This window comes from Ichthyophthirius multifiliis, assembly GCF_000220395.1.
Source record: "Ichthyophthirius multifiliis unplaced genomic scaffold scaff_1120509251445, whole genome shotgun sequence".
Classification (NCBI taxonomy): domain Eukaryota; phylum Ciliophora; class Oligohymenophorea; order Hymenostomatida; genus Ichthyophthirius; species Ichthyophthirius multifiliis.
In genome coordinates this window covers 24,134-47,852 of record NW_004085868.1, presented here as the reverse complement: position 1 = coordinate 47,852, position 23,719 = coordinate 24,134, and the positions used below count along the sequence as shown (strand labels likewise).

The 23,719-nt window shown below is 15.7% G+C and overlaps 4 protein-coding genes across 4 annotated transcripts, besides 58 other annotated features; all 4 read right to left on the bottom strand. All coding sequences in view use genetic code 6, as the record gives it.

Moving 5' to 3' along the window:
* Positions 1 to 521: 521 nt before the first annotated feature.
* Positions 522 to 596: a microsatellite.
* A 174-nt stretch (positions 597 to 770) lies between these two features.
* Positions 771 to 806: a microsatellite.
* A 539-nt stretch (positions 807 to 1,345) lies between these two features.
* Positions 1,346 to 1,417: a microsatellite.
* Positions 1,418 to 1,474: 57 nt separating this feature from the next.
* Positions 1,475 to 1,515: a microsatellite.
* A 650-nt stretch (positions 1,516 to 2,165) lies between these two features.
* Positions 2,166 to 2,209: a microsatellite.
* A 954-nt stretch (positions 2,210 to 3,163) lies between these two features.
* Positions 3,164 to 3,220: a microsatellite.
* A 126-nt stretch (positions 3,221 to 3,346) lies between these two features.
* Positions 3,347 to 3,382: a microsatellite.
* Positions 3,383 to 3,647: 265 nt separating this feature from the next.
* Positions 3,648 to 3,693: a microsatellite.
* Positions 3,694 to 4,588: 895 nt separating this feature from the next.
* Positions 4,589 to 4,634: a microsatellite.
* A 133-nt stretch (positions 4,635 to 4,767) lies between these two features.
* Positions 4,768 to 8,437, bottom strand: IMG5_205780 (hypothetical protein). The gene is made up of 2 exons (XM_004023733.1): positions 8,311 to 8,437; positions 4,768 to 8,173 (listed from the first exon to the last, which is right to left on the bottom strand). Exons 1-2 carry the CDS (start codon positions 8,347 to 8,349, stop codon positions 7,022 to 7,024), a joined length of 1,191 nt encoding a protein of 396 aa, XP_004023782.1. The 5' UTR covers positions 8,350 to 8,437; the 3' UTR covers positions 4,768 to 7,021.
* Positions 5,592 to 5,665: a microsatellite.
* Positions 6,406 to 6,515: a microsatellite.
* Positions 6,634 to 6,814: a microsatellite.
* Positions 6,642 to 6,848: a microsatellite.
* Positions 6,678 to 6,850: a microsatellite.
* Positions 6,705 to 6,850: a microsatellite.
* Positions 6,920 to 7,044: a microsatellite.
* Positions 6,958 to 7,103: a microsatellite.
* Positions 6,958 to 7,142: a microsatellite.
* Positions 6,967 to 7,182: a microsatellite.
* Positions 7,029 to 7,142: a microsatellite.
* Positions 7,349 to 7,440: a microsatellite.
* Positions 7,367 to 7,446: a microsatellite.
* Positions 8,175 to 8,292: a microsatellite.
* Positions 8,189 to 8,258: a microsatellite.
* Positions 8,241 to 8,290: a microsatellite.
* A 426-nt stretch (positions 8,438 to 8,863) lies between the features above and the next one.
* Positions 8,864 to 8,905: a microsatellite.
* A 503-nt stretch (positions 8,906 to 9,408) lies between these two features.
* Positions 9,409 to 9,443: a microsatellite.
* IMG5_205770 (peptidase c13 family protein, putative) lies at positions 9,414 to 10,857 on the bottom strand. Its single transcript, XM_004023732.1, has one exon. The coding sequence runs from the start codon at positions 10,818 to 10,820 to the stop codon at positions 9,510 to 9,512; it is 1,311 nt and encodes a 436-aa protein (XP_004023781.1). The 5' UTR covers positions 10,821 to 10,857; the 3' UTR covers positions 9,414 to 9,509.
* Positions 10,858 to 11,083: 226 nt separating this feature from the next.
* Positions 11,084 to 11,134: a microsatellite.
* An 88-nt stretch (positions 11,135 to 11,222) lies between these two features.
* Positions 11,223 to 11,288: a microsatellite.
* Positions 11,289 to 11,808: 520 nt separating this feature from the next.
* Positions 11,809 to 11,857: a microsatellite.
* Positions 11,858 to 11,924: 67 nt separating this feature from the next.
* Positions 11,925 to 11,992: a microsatellite.
* Positions 11,940 to 11,991: a microsatellite.
* Positions 11,963 to 12,036: a microsatellite.
* Positions 11,985 to 12,079: a microsatellite.
* Positions 12,026 to 12,090: a microsatellite.
* A 410-nt stretch (positions 12,091 to 12,500) lies between these two features.
* Positions 12,501 to 12,556: a microsatellite.
* Positions 12,501 to 12,580: a microsatellite.
* Positions 12,510 to 12,580: a microsatellite.
* Positions 12,581 to 12,798: 218 nt separating this feature from the next.
* Positions 12,799 to 12,834: a microsatellite.
* Positions 12,835 to 12,920: 86 nt separating this feature from the next.
* Positions 12,921 to 12,961: a microsatellite.
* Positions 12,962 to 13,477: 516 nt separating this feature from the next.
* Positions 13,478 to 13,511: a microsatellite.
* Positions 13,512 to 13,622: 111 nt separating this feature from the next.
* Positions 13,623 to 13,654: a microsatellite.
* Positions 13,655 to 13,977: 323 nt separating this feature from the next.
* Positions 13,978 to 14,021: a microsatellite.
* A 1,042-nt stretch (positions 14,022 to 15,063) lies between these two features.
* Positions 15,064 to 15,107: a microsatellite.
* Positions 15,108 to 15,878: 771 nt separating this feature from the next.
* Positions 15,879 to 15,921: a microsatellite.
* A 370-nt stretch (positions 15,922 to 16,291) lies between these two features.
* Positions 16,292 to 16,337: a microsatellite.
* Positions 16,338 to 16,823: 486 nt separating this feature from the next.
* Positions 16,824 to 16,901: a microsatellite.
* A 189-nt stretch (positions 16,902 to 17,090) lies between these two features.
* Positions 17,091 to 17,159: a microsatellite.
* Positions 17,107 to 17,151: a microsatellite.
* Positions 17,110 to 17,236: a microsatellite.
* Positions 17,122 to 17,235: a microsatellite.
* Positions 17,125 to 17,206: a microsatellite.
* A 510-nt stretch (positions 17,237 to 17,746) lies between the features above and the next one.
* Positions 17,747 to 18,668, bottom strand: IMG5_205760 (hypothetical protein; the record flags this gene model as incomplete). Its single annotated transcript, XM_004023731.1, has 2 exons — positions 17,747 to 18,471; positions 18,539 to 18,668. 2 exons carry the CDS (start codon positions 18,666 to 18,668, stop codon positions 17,747 to 17,749), a joined length of 855 nt encoding a protein of 284 aa, XP_004023780.1.
* Positions 18,013 to 18,058: a microsatellite.
* Positions 18,669 to 18,846: 178 nt separating the features above from the next.
* Positions 18,847 to 18,890: a microsatellite.
* Positions 18,891 to 19,244: 354 nt separating this feature from the next.
* IMG5_205750 (proteasome regulatory complex component protein, putative) lies at positions 19,245 to 22,372 on the bottom strand. The gene is made up of 4 exons (XM_004023730.1): positions 20,951 to 22,372; positions 20,118 to 20,895; positions 19,772 to 20,061; positions 19,245 to 19,706 (listed from the first exon to the last, which is right to left on the bottom strand). The coding sequence occupies exons 1-4, from the start codon at positions 22,359 to 22,361 to the stop codon at positions 19,345 to 19,347; spliced, it is 2,841 nt and encodes a 946-aa protein (XP_004023779.1). The 5' UTR covers positions 22,362 to 22,372; the 3' UTR covers positions 19,245 to 19,344.
* Positions 20,071 to 20,116: a microsatellite.
* Positions 20,891 to 20,935: a microsatellite.
* Positions 22,373 to 22,380: 8 nt separating the features above from the next.
* Positions 22,381 to 22,439: a microsatellite.
* Positions 22,440 to 23,489: 1,050 nt separating this feature from the next.
* Positions 23,490 to 23,528: a microsatellite.
* Between the last annotated feature and the right edge of the window lie 191 nt (positions 23,529 to 23,719).

Below are 23,719 nucleotides of genomic sequence, written 5' to 3'. Positions count from 1 at the left end.
TTTTATTACTTATGTGTTAATTGGATGACATTCTAGTTACATATATTAACAACATTATTAATGTATATTTATATTTTAAGGATTTTTTTATATCATATCTTTAAAAAAATTAATATTTTCGGTTACTTACATTAAGAAATTAATATCTTCTTATTGCCGGTTTTATGGGGTTTTTTTTAATATTTCTATTGCTTTTTATATCTTGTTTTATTTTATTTTTGATTTTATTTTTTTAGTTATTTATTTTATATTATACTTCATCTTATGAATTAATGCTTAATTCGTTTGTATTATCTGTTATCATGTTTTTTTTTAAAAAAAAAAGTAATAATAATTAAATATATAATGTATATTTAAAATAAATTTAATAATAAAATTTATATTTTTACTTTTAAAAATAAAATTTTATATATATTAAAATATTAGAGATAAAAAATAAATAATTAGATAAATTTAATATACATATTAGTAATTTTTTTTTTTTTATAATTATAGTAAATTTTATATTTGATAATAACTTAAAATAAAATTATAACTTAAATAAATAGTTTATTATATAAATACAAATATAATTATAAATAATTTATTATTTAAATCTAAATTTATAAACATTTTTATTTTTCTTATTATAATATTCTATATTTATAAAAGAAAAGATAAATTTATATATTTTTTTTATTTTAATTATAAATATAAAAATTATATTACATTAATATAATTAAATTTAATTTTATAAAAAAAAAAAAAATTAATTAAAAAAAAAATATTATAAAACTATCTAAAATAAAAAAAACATCTAAAAAAAATATGGATTAAAATAATAATTTTTATTTTATGTGTTCTGAATATCATTTAAAATCTAGAAAAAATTTGTTTTAATAAGAAGAATAGACTTATATTAATACTTCCTATATTAAAAATAATATTAATAATACAGATTAATAATTTACAAGAAATTAAACAAATGAAATTAATATTACATCCAATTCTTTAAGATAAATAAACTTTAATTAATTATAAAGCATTTAAAGTATATTTTTATTTTTTTATTATTTTATATAATAATGATTGTAAAAATAAACATTTTTTATATTTTTATATACTTATAAACTTTAAATTTATTTATTTATTTTTTATTAATAAAAAAAATAAAAATAAAGATATCAAGAAAATTAGTAATCCTGAAGTAGAGGAAATTCCAGAAGAAATTGTTTATTCTATTATCAATTATAATTTAGAAACAAATAAAAAAACAAATAGAATTTAAAATAAAATGAGAATATAAATTAGCTAATTATTTAAGATAGTAAAAATTAAGAAAGTAAACAACAAAGGTAAATTTTTTTTAAAAAATAATTTTTAATATTATAATTATAAAAAAAAATATAATTTTAATTAAAAATATAATTTATTAATTGAAATGAGAAATTATAAAAAATTTAATAATATTATTAATATTTTTTTTTTCTAAAAAATATAAATAAAATTTATAAATATAAAATTTTATATATATAACAATATTAATAATAAGAAAAAAATAGCATTAGTTTATATAAAAGTAGTCTAATTTATTAAATGTTAGTGTATTTTGGAGTTAATAAATTAAAATAGAAAGAAAAAGAAAAAAATCATTATATGATTATTTATCAATTTTTTTTTCTTCGCCTTCCTTATCACGTTAATAAAGAGAAGAGAAAACCTTAATAATACATTTTTCGAATTCAAAATTTAACAAATAAAATTTTTAACATTAAAAATTATTAAACGGAGTTTATGAGCATTTTATATTAAAGAAAAATACGGATTTAAAACATGAAGATATTTTTGAAAATGAAAATTGGATTAAATTCGGTTTTAAGAATAAAAACCCTATAGAAGATATATAATAATTAGGGATTTTCGGATTAATATAGATATTATCTTTTATTACTTACTATAATGAAATACTATAAAGATTAATAAAATTTAGTTTTGGGAAATTCTAACTGTGTCATTTATTTATGTTAATAAGTAAAAATGTGAGTAGTATTTTGAAAGAAAATAAATTGGATAAAATTATTAAAAAAATGAAGAAAAAAACTTTTCATTTTACTAATTAACTTTTTTTTGGTATTTTTTTTAAACTTCTTTTATCTACAAAAGAATAAAATGTTAAATTAGAAGATTTTATATTATATAAAAATTTAAATTTAATTATATCAGAACTTAATAATAAATAAACTATTATTAATATTATTTAATGTTTTTAGCCTGAAAATGAACTTGTTGAAAAAATTATTAAAGAATGAAAATTTAATTATAACATTCCTTTTTTTTCTTTCTTTTTAAATAAATAAAAAAAAAAATATGTAAATATATTAAATTAATTTAGCTTTATAGTATTTTTGAATTAATTTTATATTTTACTTTTTATTTTATCAGTTTAAATTATTTATATATTTCTATATCTAGTTTATTTATTTTAATTTTTATACTAAAAAATTATTTTAAGTTAATAAATAGAAGATTTTAAATATATTTTTATAATTTTTTTTTTTTAAAATATAATTTCTCTTAGAAAAAATTTAAAAATTATTTTAGTGTTTATATATATCAAAAATAGTATATATTTATTAATTTAAAATATATAAAAAGTAATAAGTAAAGATCTAAATAAAACTTAAATATTAATTAAAATATTTTTATATTTATAAGATTATATAAATTATATATTTTTAATTGTAATGATATTCTTTTTTATTTATTAAATCCTTTTTATTAATTTATATAATATAAATTTTAATTAAAACTCCTTTATTTTAATGAATATTTAAACTGAATTTCCTTTTGTTTTGTAAAATTTCAAATATGGGAGAGATTGGGGGAGTTTTAATTTATAAAAAATATATATCTATATAAAATTATTTTTAAATTTTGGTTTTACTTAACTATATTATAAAATTAAGATATTTTTTTTTTTAAAAAAAAATATTAAATATAAGAGTTAATTTTTATTATTAATTATTTATTTTGGGTATTTTATTTTAAAAAAATAAACTCTAGTTGATTATAATTTATTTTTATGTTATTTCATTATCTTTTAATTTAAATTAATATTTTACAATTACAAATTAATCTATACATTATTTAAAAATACTGTAACTTGGTTGGAAAATTAGTGTAGAATAATATTATAATATATTTTATATAAATATTATCTTAATATTTATTATTTAAATAAGTATGAAAAATTTAAAAGCCATATTTAATATTTTATTAACTAAGCAAATAAAATTTTTAAAAAATAAATGAATTTAAATTGTCAATAACTTAAATGAAGTCTGAAAATAATAAATGAAAAAAATAAAAATATTTATATATAAAATAAATATTAGATATAAAAATTAAACTATTGTGTTTTTATAATTTTTAAAACTTTGATAGATTATTTATAATTTCAAAAGTTGAATATTTTAATTATTATTAATATATGAATTATTTTTATAATTATTTAATTAATTTAATGTTTATTTCATTCAGTAATATATTATATATTTTAAAATTTATTTATAATAATTATATTCTATCTCTTTAATAAATATAATAATTTTTTAATCGAAATAAGTAAAAATATAACATATATTTTTTTTATTTATTTAGGATAGATATAATTATTAAAATCAATAAATTAATTAATAAAACTCACATAAATTATTAAAAATAAAAATGTAAACCCTTAATTAATTTTTCAATCAAATATCTTCCGAAACAAAAGAAGAATTATATAAATAATTAAAAATAATACATTAAAGTTCCCATATATACTAAAAAGGGTAAAGCATATTAAATTTAATATTTAACGATTATTGTTTATACAAATATAAAATTCCAAATATAGATTATTAATTATTATAAATTTATAAATTAAATAACGATAGTTTTTAATGGTAATTAGAATAATTTTTCTAAGAAAATAATTTAACATTAGGCTATAATTATATAGAATTTATATATATTTTATGTGGATCATATATAAACCAAGATAATAATAATTTAAACGAAAATTTACAAAGATTAAGAGATTTGATATATTTTATGTTAGATTTAAATTACGTCGCAACTTCTTTTAATAGACTTAAGTTTGATAAAGATATTGAATATAAATAAATACTTTCTAAATGTATAGAATTGTGTAAAATTTATGAGTTTTAACCAAAATTTATTTGTTAAAAAATTGAAGACAGTTTAATTTAGTATTCTTGTGATTTTAAAGGTTTGAAATTAATTTCTATAGGAAATATAAATGATAAGAAAAATATAAAAAAACTTTTGTAAAGGGATATTATTATTTTAATTTAGTGTATAGAAGAAAGTAAAGATTAAAAATAAAATATTTATGATTTATATGAAGATGAAGAACTTGTTTAATATGTTATAGATTATGATAAAAATTAGAAAATTATAAATTTCTTATATAATAATAATAAAATATATAATGAGTTAAATATTTTTAATGAAATAAGTAAATAATAATAAAATAAAATATATTTTATATGTAAAATAAATAATATATATATATATAAATATAAATATATATTTATTTACATTCTTTTTATATTATTATATAACATTTTTTATATTTTAGTCTAAGATTTGTAAAACTAAGAATTACAAGAAGGTAATACAAAACTATTATTAGAAAGTTTAAAAAAAAAATGATTTTATTAATAAAATCTATATAATTTATATATATAATAAAAAATACAATAAAATTTAAAAATTTTATTTTCATTAATTCGTAAATAAATATATTAAATTCTATGTAAAATAATCTGCTATATATTCATTTTTAGATGCTATTTAAAATTCAATTTATTTTTCTGGTTTAAATACAATTTTAATTAACATTTCAACACTAAACTGCCTTAAATATATTTTTCCTCCCAATTTAAAATCTCCTATATTTGATTCATAATTTCTAGCTTTAAGTTTATTTAAATGAATTAATAAAGGGAAATATTCTATCATTTAATCCGGATTTTCACAAACACTTAAATTTAACTCATAAGTATTTGTTTTAAGTAAAAAGTGATTATTTTTAGAAAATTCATACCATAATTCTTTAAAAAAATATTCATTTTAAACATTTTCCATTTCCACAAATTTGGTTAATAAACAAGGCAAAGGGAAATACATTTACAAGGCTGTATCAGTTATGTTTAAAGTAATAAATGGTATTTAGAAAGGAATTTCATTTATGGAAATTGTAAAGGAAAATATATGTTAATTTTAGCCTTTTTAGATTTAAAAAGAGTCTGTATTTTCAGGCTCTTTCCAGATTTATATAGATGAAATTTCAAGGAGATTTTCTATATGTATTTGTGCGTTTAAACAGTTATCATTTTATTATAAAAAAATGGAGTTTTCAGGATTTATATATAATCCTATTTTAATAATGCATTTTTAAGAAGAAGGTATAACATCAAAATATGTAATTTATGAAATTTAAAGGAACTCGGTTTATTCTAAAATTGTTTGGAATTTCAAATTGGATATTTTAAATGAATTTTTATCAAACAAATTAAGTTATTGGAAGTATTTTTTTTAAAAAAATATTTTTTTTGAGTTTTTTTTTTCTTAATATGATTTATTTTTGAGTTTTTTTTTTTCATCATAGTATTATTTTGGTGAATTAAAAGGAAAAAGAAGTTCTTTATTTAATTTTTCTTCATTTTTTTTTTTGTTAGTTTGTATATTGTTTTATATATTATCTATTTATTCATATTTTCTAGGTAAAAAAATGTATTTTAAAGGATTTTATTCATAAAAACTATTTTTTTATGAATTTTTTAAAATTTAAGAAAGTTTCGATTTTTTATCACTTTTTAAAGGCGATTAAAATTATGAAACGAAATTATTTTCTTCGTTTTTTTTATATTGGGAAAAAAAATAACTCTCTTTTTCTTTTTTCTTTTCTATTATTTTGTTTAGCTTTTGGTCTAATGAGTGAGTATTTTCGATTGTTTTTTGTAAATTTTCAAGTATTTATTACTAGTTTTGGCTATTTTAGATATTTTGAATCTTATTTTGTTGATCGAGTATTATTTTTTGTTAACTTTCGAGATTTTCTTAAAATTATTGAATATTTTATTCTTATAAGAGGTCTTTTTATTTATAATTTTGGAGTTTTTTTTCCAGTTTTAAGATTTTTGATTTTAAGGCAGTGTTTTCTTCTTGTAGTTTTGTTATTTATTGAAGATCTTGTGAATTTTCAAGAATGTTATGATGATTTTCTTATATTTTATCTATATTTTCTAAATCGGATATTTTTTTTTATTATAAATTTTTATTTTCATCAATTTTGTTTTTTTCGAATATTTCTAATTCCAATTGTTTGTTCTTTTGAAGTTCTTAATTATATGATTTATTTAAATTTTCTATTTTTTCGTTTAAACTTTTATTGAATTCTATTAAATTTTTATTTTTTTAATTTAAATTTTCTATTTTTTAATTTAAATTTTCTATTTTTTGATTTAGAATAATATTTTCTTAATTTTTTTCATTTTGTAAAATTTCATTTTAAAGATTTTAAAAATTTTATTTTTCATTTGTATTATTTTCAAGGTTTTTTTTTAAAAAATCATCCATTGTTTATTTTTAAATTTCAATTTCTTTTTTTTTATTTTCGTTTTCGATTTTTTAGTTTTCGTTTTCAATTTTTTAGATTTCGAGTTCCTTTTATTTATTATCGAGTTCCTTTTATTTATTTTCGAGTTCCTTTTATTTGTTTTCGAATTCCTTTTATTTATTTTCGAATTCCTTTTATTTATTTTCGAGTTCTTTTTATTTATTTTCGAGTTCTTTTTTTTATATAAATTCAGTATTTTTTTTATAATTTTCAAGGTCTTTTTATAAAAAATCTTTTTCTTAAGAAATTTCCTCAATTTTTTTTTCTAAAAATCAGTGTCTTTTTATATTTTTTCATTGTTTTTTTTAAATTTTCAATTTCTTTTTTAAAATTTCTTCTCTTTATTACATTTATTCAGTATTTTTTTTAAATTTTCATCTTTTTTGGAATTTTCAATTTCCTTTTTTTAATTTTCAATTTCTTTTTTTAATTTTCAAGTTCCTTTTTTTAATTTTCGGATTCTTTTTTATAATTTAAAATTTGTTATTTTAATTTTTCGTTTTCTTATTAAATTTAATTAAGTTTTTCATTACTTTTTTCTTATTATATTTAAAGTTCTTTTTATAATATATTTGATGACTATAAATTATTATTTTTTTCTTATTTTTTAAGTGTTTCATTTAATTAATGTTATAAATTTTCATGTTGTTTTTATAAATTTTCATATTTAGAATTAGTTTCTTATTATTGTTTTAATAAATTTTCTTTTTCCTTTATTAAATTATCTTTTTCTATTTAAACATTTTATTTTTGTTTTAATAAATTTTATTTTTCTATTTCTTAATTTTTTTCCAATATTTCTTTTTCTTTATTCAAATTTTAAATTTCTTCTTATAATTTTTATAAATTTATTTTATTTTCATTTTTTAATTTTCTAATTATTCTTATTCCAAATTTTATTTATTTTTACCTTTTTTTCTAAATTACTCTTTAATAAATCATTCTAACTTTTAATAAAAGAATTTTATCCTTTTAAAAGATTTCCTATTTTTTAACAAAAATCTGTATATTTTATTTTCTTTTGTGAAAATTCTTCCATTAATGCTAAACCTTTTTTAACAAATTCATAATCATTTTAAAAAGCCTATTTATCTTCTTAAAAAAGGCTATCGAAATTAATTGCTTATACAGTTTTTTCATATTCAGAATAAAAAACATGACATTTTTTAAAATTTTCTTAATCTAATTATGATTCTTATAATTCAATAACTTATTACAGATACTCTTTACTTTAATTTAATTATAACTACATGTCTATTAACTCTTCCATATATATTAATAAGTTAATTCCATCTTTTCCATCGTGATTTAGAATATCTTTTTATTGAAATTAAGTAAAACTTTCAAAATCGGGAAACAATACTCCAGAATTTAAACAATCCTAGTAAGCTAAAAAAAATTTCGTTTTTGTTTAATTACTATTCTTATGAAACCAAGATGTCCAAACAAATAAACATTCCTACATTGTTTATAAAATAAAAGATCCATATTTTTTTTGTTCTTCATCTAATTATATATGTATATAAATAAATGTATAAATATTAATAAATATTTAAAAATATTTATAAATAATTATATATATATATAAATATATATATATATTTTTATATATATATATATATAAAAAGTTGTATATTTTTTACTTGGATTTTATGAAAAATAGGTATATCCATATATTTCATCGTCTTTGTGTTATATTATTGTTTTTTTCATGTATTCTAAAAATATTATTGATACATATTATAATACTGGTGTTAGCGATAAATCCATTAATTCTTTAATTAACTTTAATTATTATTTATAAGATTATATTTTTTTATTTATTTTATATTACTATTAAACTGCTAACTTTTTGCGCATAATCTTCATTTTATTAAAGATTTGTATTCATTATTTCTGTACATGCTTCAATTAAGCCTTAAGTAATATTCCTTAAAATAAATAAAATATAAATATATATTTATATTTATTTATCATATAAATATATATATGTACATATAAATATAAATATTAAAAATTTTATAATATTTTTTTTTTTTAATATATTTTATCTTTTACGGCGTTTGTTTTTTCTTTGATGTTATTTCTTAAGCCTCTTTTATTACTTATTATTTTAAATCTTCTTTTTTTTTTTTAAAGTCTTTTCGGTTTTTAATTATTTATGTAAATTTTTTTTTATAATCATCTTTTGATGACATTTTTATTATAATTTTTATTTTATTTTATTATATATTTTTAATATTTTATTCTAATAAAAAAATAAAAAAATGTAAATATATTTATTTATATATATTAAAATTACAAAAAAAATAAAACTTCTAATTTTATTTTATAAATAAAAAAACATTCGATAATATTTGATTATTGAAAATTAGATTAATTTGTTAGATAAAAATATGCATTATTCATTTAGATTAAAATTTTTTCTATTTTTAATTAATAAATAACTTAAATAATTTCTTATTGTATGCTTATTTTAACTTTATAAAATTTGCCTTTTTTTTTAAATAAAAATATATATAAATCTTAACTTACAAATAAAATATTAATAGTAAATTGTTTTTTTTTATTATTGTTATTAAAACATAAATTATTTAATATATATATATATATATATATATTTATAGCATTTATTTTTATTTATAATACAATAAATGATTTAAATTAATTTTTATAATATAAATAAATATTATTTTATTTGATATAATAGTATATAAGCAAAATAAAAAATATAAATAAATAATTAATTAATTAAAAAAATTAATATTTAAAAAAAAAAAAAAATATAAAAAAAATATAATTAAATATATTATATTTTTCTTTTATAATAAAAAGAAAAAAATCAACACATTTTCTCAACAACATCGGCACTATATTTTTCATCATTTACTGCACATAATTCATAAAGATATCTATAATTTCCATATGTTCCTTCTGGCATAACTCCACATTTTTACTTGAAAATCTCTACTATCTTTTTATAGCAATCGAAATTAGTACCTACATAGTGTTCTCCACTTAGCTTAGTTTTATTTTTTAATTCAATAAATCTATCATTAAAGTATTTAATAGACTATAATTCAACATTAAGATTACTGAAATTTTAATCAGTAGGGTTTTTTTTATATTTATTAATCAAATACTATAATTTAACTTATCTAGATTCAATATTTTTTGAGGAAATATTAGATTCATTATCATTTTTTCCGAAAATATCTTAAAATTAAAGTAGTTTATTTCTAATGAAACTTCCAAAATAAGATTATTCTTCTGTTTTCTTGTAGTGTCCCAAAAATGTACTAATAGGAGTTTTTGCAGACCAACTTAAATCTCCATATTACATAACATGAGACTCGTTAGTTTATTTTTTTACCTTAACGAATTATTATTATAGAGTATATTTTTCACTTTTATTATTTTATGTATCTTCCATCCATTTAACCGAAAACAAATCACCTAAGCAAGTACCAAGGTCTTTTCCATTTACATAAGCATCACTATCACAATATGTAGCATAAGAAGATTCAGATTCATTTGCAGCTGTAACTCCGTAAATATTTAAGTCCTTAGGTAAATCATGGAACATAGATCCTGATTCACAGGCTTCTAAGTAATAAACTAATTACTTATACATTTTTTTTGAGTGCATTTTTTTAAAGGCTTTCAATAAATCAGAAGCGTATAAATCATTGTTTGGGAAAGCTATCAATCCAGGGGCTCCATGATCGAAGAAAGTTAAAAAGACATAATCGTTTTCACCACTAGTTAAAACACGACCACTACCAATTCCTTTAACAGCTGTACTATTTCCTTATATAACAGATAAATAGTTTTCAGGTTTTACATCATCTCCTTCATAATCAATTACACAGCCTTTGTTTATATCTACACCAGGTTTTTTGTAGGTAGGTTTATTAAAAAGTTGATTAGGGAAGGGATTCTCACTATCTTTAGCAACATCATTATACGAAAATGTTATTATATTTTTAGCTTTATAGCCACGACTAATTAATATTTAATAGGAGTGACATAAGTCAGATTAGTGACGATAATTCCAATAACCGTTTGAGCCTGCAACAAGAACAGCGAAGTTATCAGCTTTTATTAATAATATGAGAGTTGCTAATAAGAATAATGATTTTAAGGATTTCATATTTTTATTTTTTTTATGTTTGTATTATTGAAAATTTTAAAAATAATATATTATAAGATATACATAAATAAATATAATTAATTCTTTTATAAACTTTTTTTTTATATAAATTGTGGGTTAGTGTTTATAAGTTAAATTTTTTTATGAATATTTCTTTTATAAAATTAAAAAATAAATATAATATATTTATGAATATAAAAATTGCTATTTTATAATAAAACTTATTTTATATTAATGTAAAAATCATATATAATATTAGCTTGATATATATATATATATATATATATATATATATATATATATATATATTATATTGTTTATCAATGAAATATAGAAAAAAAATATTTTATTTAAATAAAATTTTAATAATTATTCAATTATAATAAAAAATTAAATATTTAAATATTATTTATTAATTTTATATATATTATTATTTTCTATTATATTTTTATTAAGTTTTTTAATTATAAAAAATATTTTTAGTTTGTTTAATAATAAGACCAATTATCTATTATTGCATTATTTTAATTCATGATTTTAAAAAATTTAATAAATAATATAATATATCTTTAAAAAAATACTTATATTTACATAAATATTAAATATTAATTGCTTTTTTATTTATTATTATTATAAAACTTTTTTCTCATTAAATTAATAATAATTTGATTTGTTTTTAATTGAAATAATTAATAATCTGAATTTAAGAATAAAGTTATTAAATTTCATTCATAATTAATTATTTGGTAAAACAAAACAAAAAATATATAAAATATTATCTAATTTTAAAAACAAAAGTTATGTTTAAATATATATTTATATTAAAATTATATTTTCTAAAAAATAAATTATATTAATTATAAAACAAAAAAGTTTAACTTTAGAAAAATACTTATATTGATTTTTGTATTAAAACTTTTAAAAAGCTATAAAAAAAATGGTATATTACATTTTTAATAAATATTTTTTATCTAAAATGTTAATAATGATAAATATATATATAACAAAAATACAATAAAATATATATAAAAAAAATATTTATAATATAATTAAAATTATAAATATAAAAATAGAAATAAATGAAATAAATTATAAATATAAATGTATAATATGTATTATTAATAATTATTATAATGATAATAATAATTATAATAATAATTATTATTATAATTTAATTTTAAAAATATATATATTATAAATTTAATAATATTTATATTTAATATATAAAATATTTTATTCATTTATAAAATATTTTTATTAATATAGAAAAAACTTAAACTTTTTAAAAATTATATAATTATAAATTAATAAATATTAAAAAATATTAATTATTAAAATAGTATTACAATTTATAATAAAAAATTTAATTAAATTAGAATATTGCATTTATAAATATTAGCAAAAAAAAGAATAGTTTATAAATTTAAAAAAGGTTTAATAATTATATTATATATTAAACCATTTTTTAAAATATAATATAGTTTATTTTTATAAAGAATTTCTATATAGATTAGTTTTTTTAACAATGTTATTAAAAATAAACATTTATAATTGCAAATGATGTTTAAAGAAAATAAAAAACTTCTTATTAGTAGAGAAAAATTTGGTAAAAAATAAAATTATTTAAATATATTTAAAATTAAAATTTTTTTTTTAAAAAAAAAAAATAAAAACATAAAAATATAAATTTATATAAATTTATATAAATATATATAAATATATATATAAATATATATTTATATATATATATATAATATATAGTAATTTTATTAATATTTTTAATTTTTTATATGATAAAACATTATTAAAATTAATTTTTTTTAAAAAAAAAATTTTAATAAATAATAAAGTTTTCGATATTAAGTATTAAATTTTTATATATATTTTATTTAAAATTATTCTTTATTTCTTAAACATTTAATTTACTTAAATTCACAATATATTTTTAATTATTTTTTTTATTTATTTTTAAAAATTATTATCATTTTTTTTTATTATTTTTTTTTATAATTTTATATTAATTTATAACTATATTCTTATATAGTTTTTAGTAATTTTATAATATATTTCTTAATTAATGTAAATTATTTTTATTATTACAAACAATCAAAATAAATAAAACAATTAATAATTAAATAAAAATAAATATAAAATACTTGATATACAAATTAAAAATGTAAAACTCATAATCAGAACATGATTAACACTAAATAAAAGAAATAAAAAAAATACAAATGGAAATAAAATTACTAATAAAATCTTCAAGAATTATGGCCCAAAATAAAAAAACGCGTGATTTTTCTTTAATAAATAACGATTAAAATTAATAACTTAGTATACTAATGCAATCTTTAAGTTATAAAACAAGCAACCTTTCTGAAAATTTAAAAAATAAATTAACATAAGAAGTAAAAAAATATTCAAATTTTCAAAAAAAAATATATTTAATATAATTTTTAGAATGATTTAATATCATAAATATATCCATAAATAAATTCTAATATAGATATGACGAATATAAATAATATAGCAACCAAATTATTTAAAAACTAAGAATAATTAAATTAAAATAAAATATCATAAGAAACATTAGAAAAACCATAAAAAAGGAGTTTACATTCATCTATTTCCGAAAAAACATAAGCATTAGAAATTCCAAATAAATAATAAAAAATAAATAAAAATAAATAAGGAAATTGTAAAATTAAATTAAGTCATACTCAAAACCATTAATTGAGTTTAAATAATTGCAATGATATACAAAATTCATAATTATTTTTAAATTTCGTAAAATAAATAAAAATATATATATATATATATATATTAATATATATTAAAAAAAGTCTACTTAATTATAATCAAATAATACATAAAATAATATAAATTAAAATATTAGTATATTAAGTTAAATGAAAACTTAAAAGAAAAAAATTAATTTGATAAAACCAATAAAATATACTAGACTTTCATAACCAATAATATTGCCGAAACATATAAGAGACAATCCTTTTTATAAGCAAGAAATAAAATAAAGCGATCTATCTATAGGAATTTTCGAATTAATAAATAAAGGTATTATTTCGAAAGATATGAATGTAAATTCTGCTTTTTAAAATGATTTTCCTATAATAAGAACATAAAAAATGGAGTATATTCTTTTTTTTAAAAAATTAAAAAAATATTTTTTTAAAATTAAAAAAAAAAAAAAAATATGAAATTAGGTTAAATCATAGTTTAAATAAAAACTAGAAATTTATTTTTTAAAAAAATGAAGAAGAAGATTAAAGAAAATATAAATTAGATTTAAGTATTAATAATTAATCGAATTTATTAAATAATATGTCAATAATAAATTAATAAGCATAAGATAATGTTAAGAAAAATGATTTTTTTTTAACTGCGGAAGACTAAAAAGATATAAGTTTGATTCAAAATATCAATAATAATAATAGCAATATTTCACTAAAAAATACATCTGAAATTATCTAAATTGCATCTATTTCAAAAGAAAATAAAGTATTAGATGGACTAATATTGAACGAAAATCCAGATATTATCCATAAGTTGTCTAAATTAAATCAAGATTAAATTCAAATAAAATAATTGCATTTAAGCAGTAATTAATTAAATATAGAAATTTAAGACGGAAAAATTAACTAGTTTTCTGATGCTTATTAAACATTAAAAATTAACTTTGGATTTAATTGGGGAAGAATTTTATAAAATTTGTAAAGTTTATAAAATATTTGTGTATAATATAAAATCGATAAAGCCTAAATTGATATAGTAAAATTGGTAAAAATAAGTTAAGATTTAACAAAAACTTATATTGATGATATTGTAGAATGTCTAGTAAGTAATTAGTTAGTTTTAAAACTCATTTAAGATTAGAAATATTTCAAAAATCAATTGATGACAGCTAGTATGGCTCATGTGAAAATTAATATGTTTTTAAGAATGTGTATTTCGAAAAAAATTAAATTAAGATTGCAATAAAAAGTATATTATTTTATAATATTTTCTAATATTTTTAAAGATATTAAATATTATCAAATAATAAAAATTATGTTTATTTTGGATGAGATACTATAATATGAGAATTTAAAGAAAAAAACTTATTGTCAAAAAAAAACAAAAACATGATTAAATTTAAAAAGAATTTGAATAAAATTGGATTACAATTAAAGAACAAAAACGATTTGAAATTCATATTAATAGTTTTTCTTTAAATGTAAAAAATCAAATATAAATATAAATATATATATATATATATATATATATATATATTATTAGAAATTTTAAAGAATTACTATTTCTAACATATAAGAGAGACAAAATTCATAAATTTTAAGAATATTTAATTTAAAAGATAAAAATGTAAAAAAAATATATAAAATATTTTTAATATTTAAAAATTATAATTTTTTAAAAAAGGTGAATTTAATTTATATTTTACCAAAAAAATAAGAAATATAATTTATAAAATATTATTATAAAATATGTGCAATTATCGAAAACAGTGCTTTTATTGATCGAATTCATTTTATATTTCCAGAAAACTCTGAAACATTTTCCTAAAATTTATCATTAACAAAACTACTTTTATATTCTCCTTTAGCTTTAAAAAAAATAAGATAAATAATTAAAAATACTACTTCTTATTTAGTACCTGGAATTCCAAATTAAGAAGATAAATTGCTTGCAATAGAACTAAATATCCCTCTCTTATGCGGAAATATAGATAATGTATAAAAATATAATCTTATAGAAAATTAAAGGTAGCTATTTAAAAAACTAGATTTTCCTATACCTTTAGGCGAAGAAAATATATATAACGAACAAGATTTGATATAAAAACTATGTCTTGGCATTATTTAAAATATGCAAATCACTACATGGTATATTAAATTAAATGGTGAAATTAATAGTAGAGGTTTGGCCACTTTTAAAATAAAATCAATAAAATATTTTACTAAATTAAGAAATAATCCATAAAAAATATTAAATGAAAAAAGAATTTAAAAAATTAAAAAAATAATAGCTGATGTAAATTTTATTTATATATATATATATATATTTATATATATATATATATATATATTTTCCCATAAATTTTATTAAAAGATTTTACCATTAAAATTAAAACCATATATGAACAATTTATTTATAAATTATTAAGAATATTTAGATTAAATAGAATAAGTAGGATGTATAATTGAAGCAAAGCCAAAATAAAAATTAAATGGAGCTTGCTCATTAATGTTTTTTATAGAACCAAGTGGAAAAAATGTTTAATTTATAGCATCTTTTGATAAAATTTAAATAAAAAATTAATGTTGTGTAGGAGTGTCATATCCTCAAAAATTAATCTAAAATTTAAATTCTAAAATCTTGTGTGATAAAATAGGATTTGAATTATATAAAAATAATGTTTATGGGTATTGTAGGTTAGATTTGATTGTATTTAATGAAAAAAAATTAGGAAATAATAAAGAAAAAAATAAAGGAAATTAATAAGTGCTTTTTGAAATTATTGGAATGAATTGTTACTTGGACTAATTTTGTAGTTCCTATTTTCTATACGATTATTTTTTTAATAATAAGTAAATTGTGTAATAAGATTTAAATACTAAATTTTAGAAAAATAATAATTAATAATAGGAAATAGTTAATAGTTATATTTATATTCCGCTTGTTTTTCATTTAGGGATTGTTCATTATGAGTGGATAGAATTCTTTGATAAATGTAAAGATTCTAATATTTAGTTTGATTTTAAAAGTAAAGTAGGGACATTATTTTTACCTCCAGGATAGTTTAAATGTGGAATGTTAAATTTAATTAGTTTTAGTATTATTATTTATTTAAATATAATTATTAAATTTATTATTAATAGATTATGATTTTTGTATTAATATTAAATAAATGCTTAATAATTTAACATTTTTAATTAAAAATTTTGGTGCAAATATAAAAAAAATTAATTGATGAAGAAACAGAAAGGTTAATTAATTAAATATACTAATAAAAATTATATAAAAATATAAATATAATTATTTAAATATATAAATATTAATATATTTTTATTATTTAAAGATATGATAGTTTTTTTCTAATAGATATAATTGGTAATTTAAGGTATATAAACAAATTTATTTGTAAATAGATTTAGAAAATAAAAAATTCTAATATTTGAGTTTGAATGTATATTTATATATATATGTGTTTATATATATATATATATATTTAAAAATAAAATACATACTAAATATTTATATATTATAAAAATATTATTATTATTATTATTAATAATAATATTATAATTATTATTATAAATAATAATAATAATAATAATAATAATAATAATAATAATAATAATAATAATAATTGTAAATAATTTTAAATATAATATTAATATGACAAAAATAATAAAAATAACAATATTAAATATTATAATAAATATGTATATTCCAATATAATATATTTTTAATATTTAAAATTCTTAAGAAATTAATAATAATTTATCAATATCTAAAATATATTTATAATAAAAATTAATATTTTTTATAATTTATTATAACATTTTATTTTTCTTATATTAATTATTATATTTTTAATTTTAATTGTAATAAATTAAAATTTTTAATAAAAAATATATTAAAATATTGTTATCTTTTTATAATATAATTTATTTATTATTTTTTTTTATATTACAAAATAAAATAAAAATTAATATATATAATTAAAAATTTCATTATAATATTTTATATAAATATATAAATATGAAAATAAAAGACAATATATTTCTTATAAATAGATTGCTATTTATTTATTTGTATTATCAATTTATATTAATAAAAATTAAAAATATTAAAATATTTTTATGTTAAACTAATAGTTTTATAAATCAATGAAACAATAATAAAATTCAATAATAATATTTTAAAATAAAAATATATTATTATTTTTAATATTTTAAAATATATATTTTTAATATTATAATATAAGCTTTAATTGATAAATAATCCTTATGTTTATTATAGTTAATAAAATAATATATGATTCTCTTATTTATATTATTTTTTAATACATTTATTATTAATATAAATATTAAATATTTTTTAAAAAATACTTTTTATTATTTATAATTAATATAAATAAATAAGATTTCTGATATTTAATTTAAATTTGATAAAATTAAAATAAAAAAAAATTAAATAAATTAAATAAATTAAATAAAATGATAAAAACATATTTACTATAATAAAACTATATTGTTTATATATCCTTTTATAAAGTTTATAAAATAAAATAAATTATTAAATTCGAATTTTAAAAAATAAATATTATTATAATAAATAAAAATATCTTTTTATTTAATTTTTTTTTTTTTCCATTTATTTTAACTAATATATTTTTTTTTTTCAACTATATTTATCTGATTTTCCTCTAAATTTAACAAAATCGAATTTTTTTGCTTAAAGTTATTAATCTGTTGAATTAGAAAGGAATTCTGTAAATTATTCAGGGAATTTTTAACAAAAAACAAATTAATTAATCCAAACTTTACAATTATATAAATTTCCATCACTTTTAAACATACATTCTCTTGCATCATTAAGTGAACCTAAGCATACTGGTTCAACTTTTGAACTTTTGAATTAATTATTTTTTTATTATTTTAAATTTAAATAAATAAATATATAAATATATAATGTACCCTTCATTAAAGCAATCAACTACTTATTTTGCTTATGATCTACATTCTTATGGATTTCTATTTATTGGAGTACCTGTTTATCTACAATCTTCATATTTATATACTTAGTCTCTGCAAACATCAAATGCATGCTATGCGTAAATTTATGCCTTTTTTTATTTTTGAATATATTAAAGATTATGAATTCTAATTTTTTTTTTGATATATTTTTTTGTGAAATAATAATATTTTTATTTTGAATTTTTTTTTTTGTTTAAATCTAATTTTTAAAAAAAAGTTAACCTCAAATGATTTAATATTCATTTGCTTTTTATTTATTTTTTTCTTTCTTTTATTTTTTTATTTTGTTTATATTAATTATTTATTTATATTTTATGATTTTCATATATATATATTTTTTTTTTTTTTTTCCTTAAGGTTTTTTATTTTTAATAAATTATTTTTATAAAAAAAATAAAGAATATCAAAATATTTTATTAATGAAAATTAATATGAATATCATTCATTATATTAAGTTCATATAATATAAAGAATATTAATATTTATAAACTCAAAATTATAAGTTTTTTTAATATTTAGATTGTAAAATTGTGATTTTTTTTAACAATTTTATTTTTGAATAAAATAGGGAAAAAATATTTTAATTTTATTAAAAAAAAAATATATTATCATAAAAATAAATATTTTATAATTATTATTTATTTTTGTTATCTTTAAAATATTATAAAAAAATAATAAAAATAAAAAATTAATTTTCATATAAAAAATAATAATATATATATTTATCAATTATTTTATTGATAATATCATTAAAGTAATTAAGCAGATTCATCATAAATAAAATCTTCTGGAGGTTATATATCATCATTTTAAGTAGGTTAAGGTTAAGGTTAAACTTGAGGTTGCTCTTATTTTTTCTATTCTCCTAAATATTTTTTTTCTTATTCTTATTAAGTATCATTCAAGAAAATAATACCGAATTTTCTATCTTTAAGTATAGGTTAATATCTATGATCTTAAATAAACTCGATATGCTTTTACTATTTTTCTAATACTCTACCTGGATTTTGTTAAATATAAAAAGTGGGTTCTTCTTCTTTAATTTCTTCTTTTTTATCATCTTATTTTTATTATTATGGTAATTCTTCTTCAATTTTATTATCTTTTTCTAGTTAATTTAAAATTTTAAAATATAAATAAATATATGCATATATATATATATATATAAATAACCTTTATTTGTTGCTCTTGTTTTAACTTTTACAGTAGTAGATAATTAAACAACTTCAACTTCTTTTTTATTTTTTCCATCATCAGGTTTAATATTTTCAGGGTAATCAAATAAACTTTTCTTGCAATTTATTTTATAAGAAAATTCTGTAGGAATTCTTAATGTTTAATCAATTCCAACAAGTGTAGAAGAACTAAGACATAAACTTAAGAAATTTACATAAGGGAACCAATACCAAAAATTAGTAAAAACAACCATTCCAACACAACTTGCCAATTTAGGAAAACCGGATCTGTTTTTAATATAATATATATATATATATATATATATATATATATTTATATATACTAAGATCCTAATCTAGCAACTTAATTTCTTCCTCCTGCCTCTAGTATTCCCATAGAAAGTACTGCACCTAATTTACATAAAATATCCTCATGTTTTTTTGTATAGACAATCTATAAAGTTTTCTTAAATTTATCAAGTTTTGGTTCTTATTTAACATTACATTATTACAATATAAGGGCAGTTCCAATCATGGCTCCTTATCTAACAAAATCAGTAGAATCAGTTAGCATAGGTTCTATCATATCTAAAGCCTCCTAAAATCCAGTTCCTGCGCATGCAATACCTAAAGCAATGGCAGTTCCGTATCTAACATGTGGATTATAACTCATTGCTAATAAACTCATTACTTAAGTAATTTATTCATATGAGTTAAACATTACAAATCCTAAACCAATAACAGCTGCTCTTCTAACATCATCTGCAACATCATCTACTGCATAATGAAGGAGTTGACGAATCGCTTTATTATTTGCAGTTCCAGCATATGCTAAACCTAAAGTAAGTGCCCCTCCATATCTTAAAATGAAGTCTTTTTCTTAAAGTTATTATTCAATAAGGGTATCAGCGTTTTATTCTTATCCAAATGAAATCAAAGCCAAAGCTACTCCTAGAGCCCTTATTATTTTCTCATGCTAAGTATCTTGACCGAATTTAAGTAATTCAGTAATTGCATTTTCATTATTTGTACCAGCCATTATTAAACCAATTGCTAATGCAGCCGATTCACCTGTTACGGCATTATTTATTAACATAACGTCTTTCAATTATTCGAATAATTCTATAAATATATATATATTAATTTATTAATATATATATATATATATAATATTTGCATTCATCTTCTGATGCTAATCCGCTTAAACCAATAGCTAAGCAAGCTCCATGCACTATAGCTTCTTAATTATTATGTTATGGGTTTTTAATAATTTCAGTGAAATATTTAATTAATTCTGGTGTTTTTTTACCCACATCCATTAATCCAATTCCATATAAAGAACCTCCATTAGAATAAAAATTAGGAGGATTAGTATTTCCCGGGAGGAAGTCTTTGAAGATTTTTTTGGGGTCTTCTTAACATGTAGAATATATCATACCTAAAGATGCCACTTACGAAAATCGGGCCCAAAGTTAACTTTTTTAAGCCCATTCGAGATTTTCACTTAGGAACTTCTAATCGGCAGTTCCGGCGGATAAAATAGCATTGCATAAAGCCACTGCAGTATGCGCAACCTATTTTTTAGTATCTACGGCTGTGAGGATTTATTTTATGAGGGCAGGATCAGATTTATTGAGGTATTTGAGGACTTCGAAATTTATTTTATTTTAAGTTTTTCCTTAAAGAATCTCTATAAGGGTACTTCTGTTATCGTTTTGGGGATCGACTGCTTCATTTTACACAGGAAGGGTTTCAATGACTTTTTTTACAAAACCATAGTTTTGGTTGTCTGATATTTCTACGGCTAGTTAAAAGGCTAAAGGTACATTTTTTTATAAAAGAGAATGCAAAAGTTACGCGAATTCTTCAAATAAACCTAATTTGTGATAACATAGGGAAAGATTGACATATTCTTCATTTTATAAACCTTAAAATGCTAATTTGGATTAGTAAAAAGAAATCAAAAGTCTAAGAATTTGATTTCTATGTAATTTATTTGATATTTAACGAGTACATACTTCATATAAATAATTCACTAAATCACCTCTTTTAGTTTCTTCCGCTTCTTCTAAGATTTATTTTATTTTATCACAACGTTAACTTTCAACTGCTATTCCCAAAGCATGTCTATATTCTTATTCTCGGATACATTTAGTGAACATTTTTTCAACAATTTCTGTATATTTTTCGTTTAGTTTTGAATCTTGGCCTGATTTGCGGTGTTCAATGTATTTTTCGATACAGGTAGAGACTAGCACTTCCACATATTATGATTTTTCGGTTATTTGGAAATAGGAACCAGATTCTAATGCTAGGTTTAATGATTCTTCGTATTCTTCAAGACAAAAGTATACTTTTGAAGCTAAGGAATAAGCTAAATCTCGTCTAGGGAAATTTAAATCATCATAAAGGTTTTCGCTTTATTTTTTAAATTTTTTTATGTTTTTTTTTTTTTTTTACATGTCAGTTAAATGCTCAGCTAATTCAGCCCAGTTAGAATCTACGACTTTTTCGAGTTTTTATAAACCTATTATTTTTAGTTAGTTGTCTTTTTCGGAAAGTAGTTGGATATATTATTTTGTCGACATTTTTTTTTATGTATTTAAATTGTTTTTTTTATTTACTTTGTTTGTATATTTTTTGGATTTTGTTTGTTTTTTTTTTTAATTATTTTTTTAAAAAGATTTTATATGTATAATATATTATAATTTATGTTTTTATATTTTATTTTCAAATTTTTTTTTTATTTAATTAGTAAAAATAAATAATTGTATTTTTTTTTTTTTCTGATCTCAATTTTTTATTTTATTTTCATTTATTTATTTAAGTTGCTTTTCTTTGTAAACAGAAAAATATTTCATATTAAAAAAATTTAATAAATCATTAATATAAATAATTTCAATATTATTGGATTCATCAAATATTTTTTACATTACATAATCATATTATTTTTAAGATAATATTATATTTAAATCTATTATACATTTCTAAAATATATATAATGTACATAAATTATCATCAAGGCATTTATTATAATTATTTTTAAAAAATTGTAAAATATTTAAATATTGTTAAGTAAAAATCTTTTATTTATTATTATTATAAAAAATAAAAATATTTATATAATGTTTTTACATTTGAAATTTCTTCTTGTATTTTTAATTATTATTATAAATCTAATAATTCATATTTTCCAATCAATTTTTTAAAAATAGATTTTATTATATTTGTTTAATTTTATAAATTTACATTAAATTTAATTTAATTTTCTTTATTATCTTCTACTAAATATCTAGCTATTAATAATGCTTCATAATTGTTATTTACGTTAAAAGGAAATCTTTTTTTTTTAAAAAAAAATAATTTTATATAAATTAAAATTAATATTTACTATTGTAATATTATTTGTAATTCATTAATAGATAACTAATTATAATTTTATATTAAATAATTATCTATATCTTTAAACTAAATTCTTTTTTTAATTAAGTTATGTTTAATATTTTTAGCTATAAAATCAATATCATATAAGTTTACTTGTTCAATTTATTTATTAATTTAGATTTATTTTATAGAATTATATTGGAAAGATTTATTTTCATATTTTTATTTAATATCTTTTATTGAAGATTATTATTATAAATCTTCAAATTATTATTATAACTATTTATATTTATCCTATAAATTTATCAATTTATATTAATCATATATAAACTATTTTTTTATTGCATTTTTTTCATTTTCATTTTTTTATTATTCTTACTTTTTATTTTTTTATTTTTTTAAATAATATATAAAATAAACTTGAAATTTTTCATTGTTTTTTTAAATTGTATCTAATTATTCATTTATTTTATCATTTTTTTCATTTAATAGTGTAGCCAGTTTACTATTTTCTTTAGTAATTTTTTCCAAATCTAGTTTAAGTTTTTATGTCAACTCCATT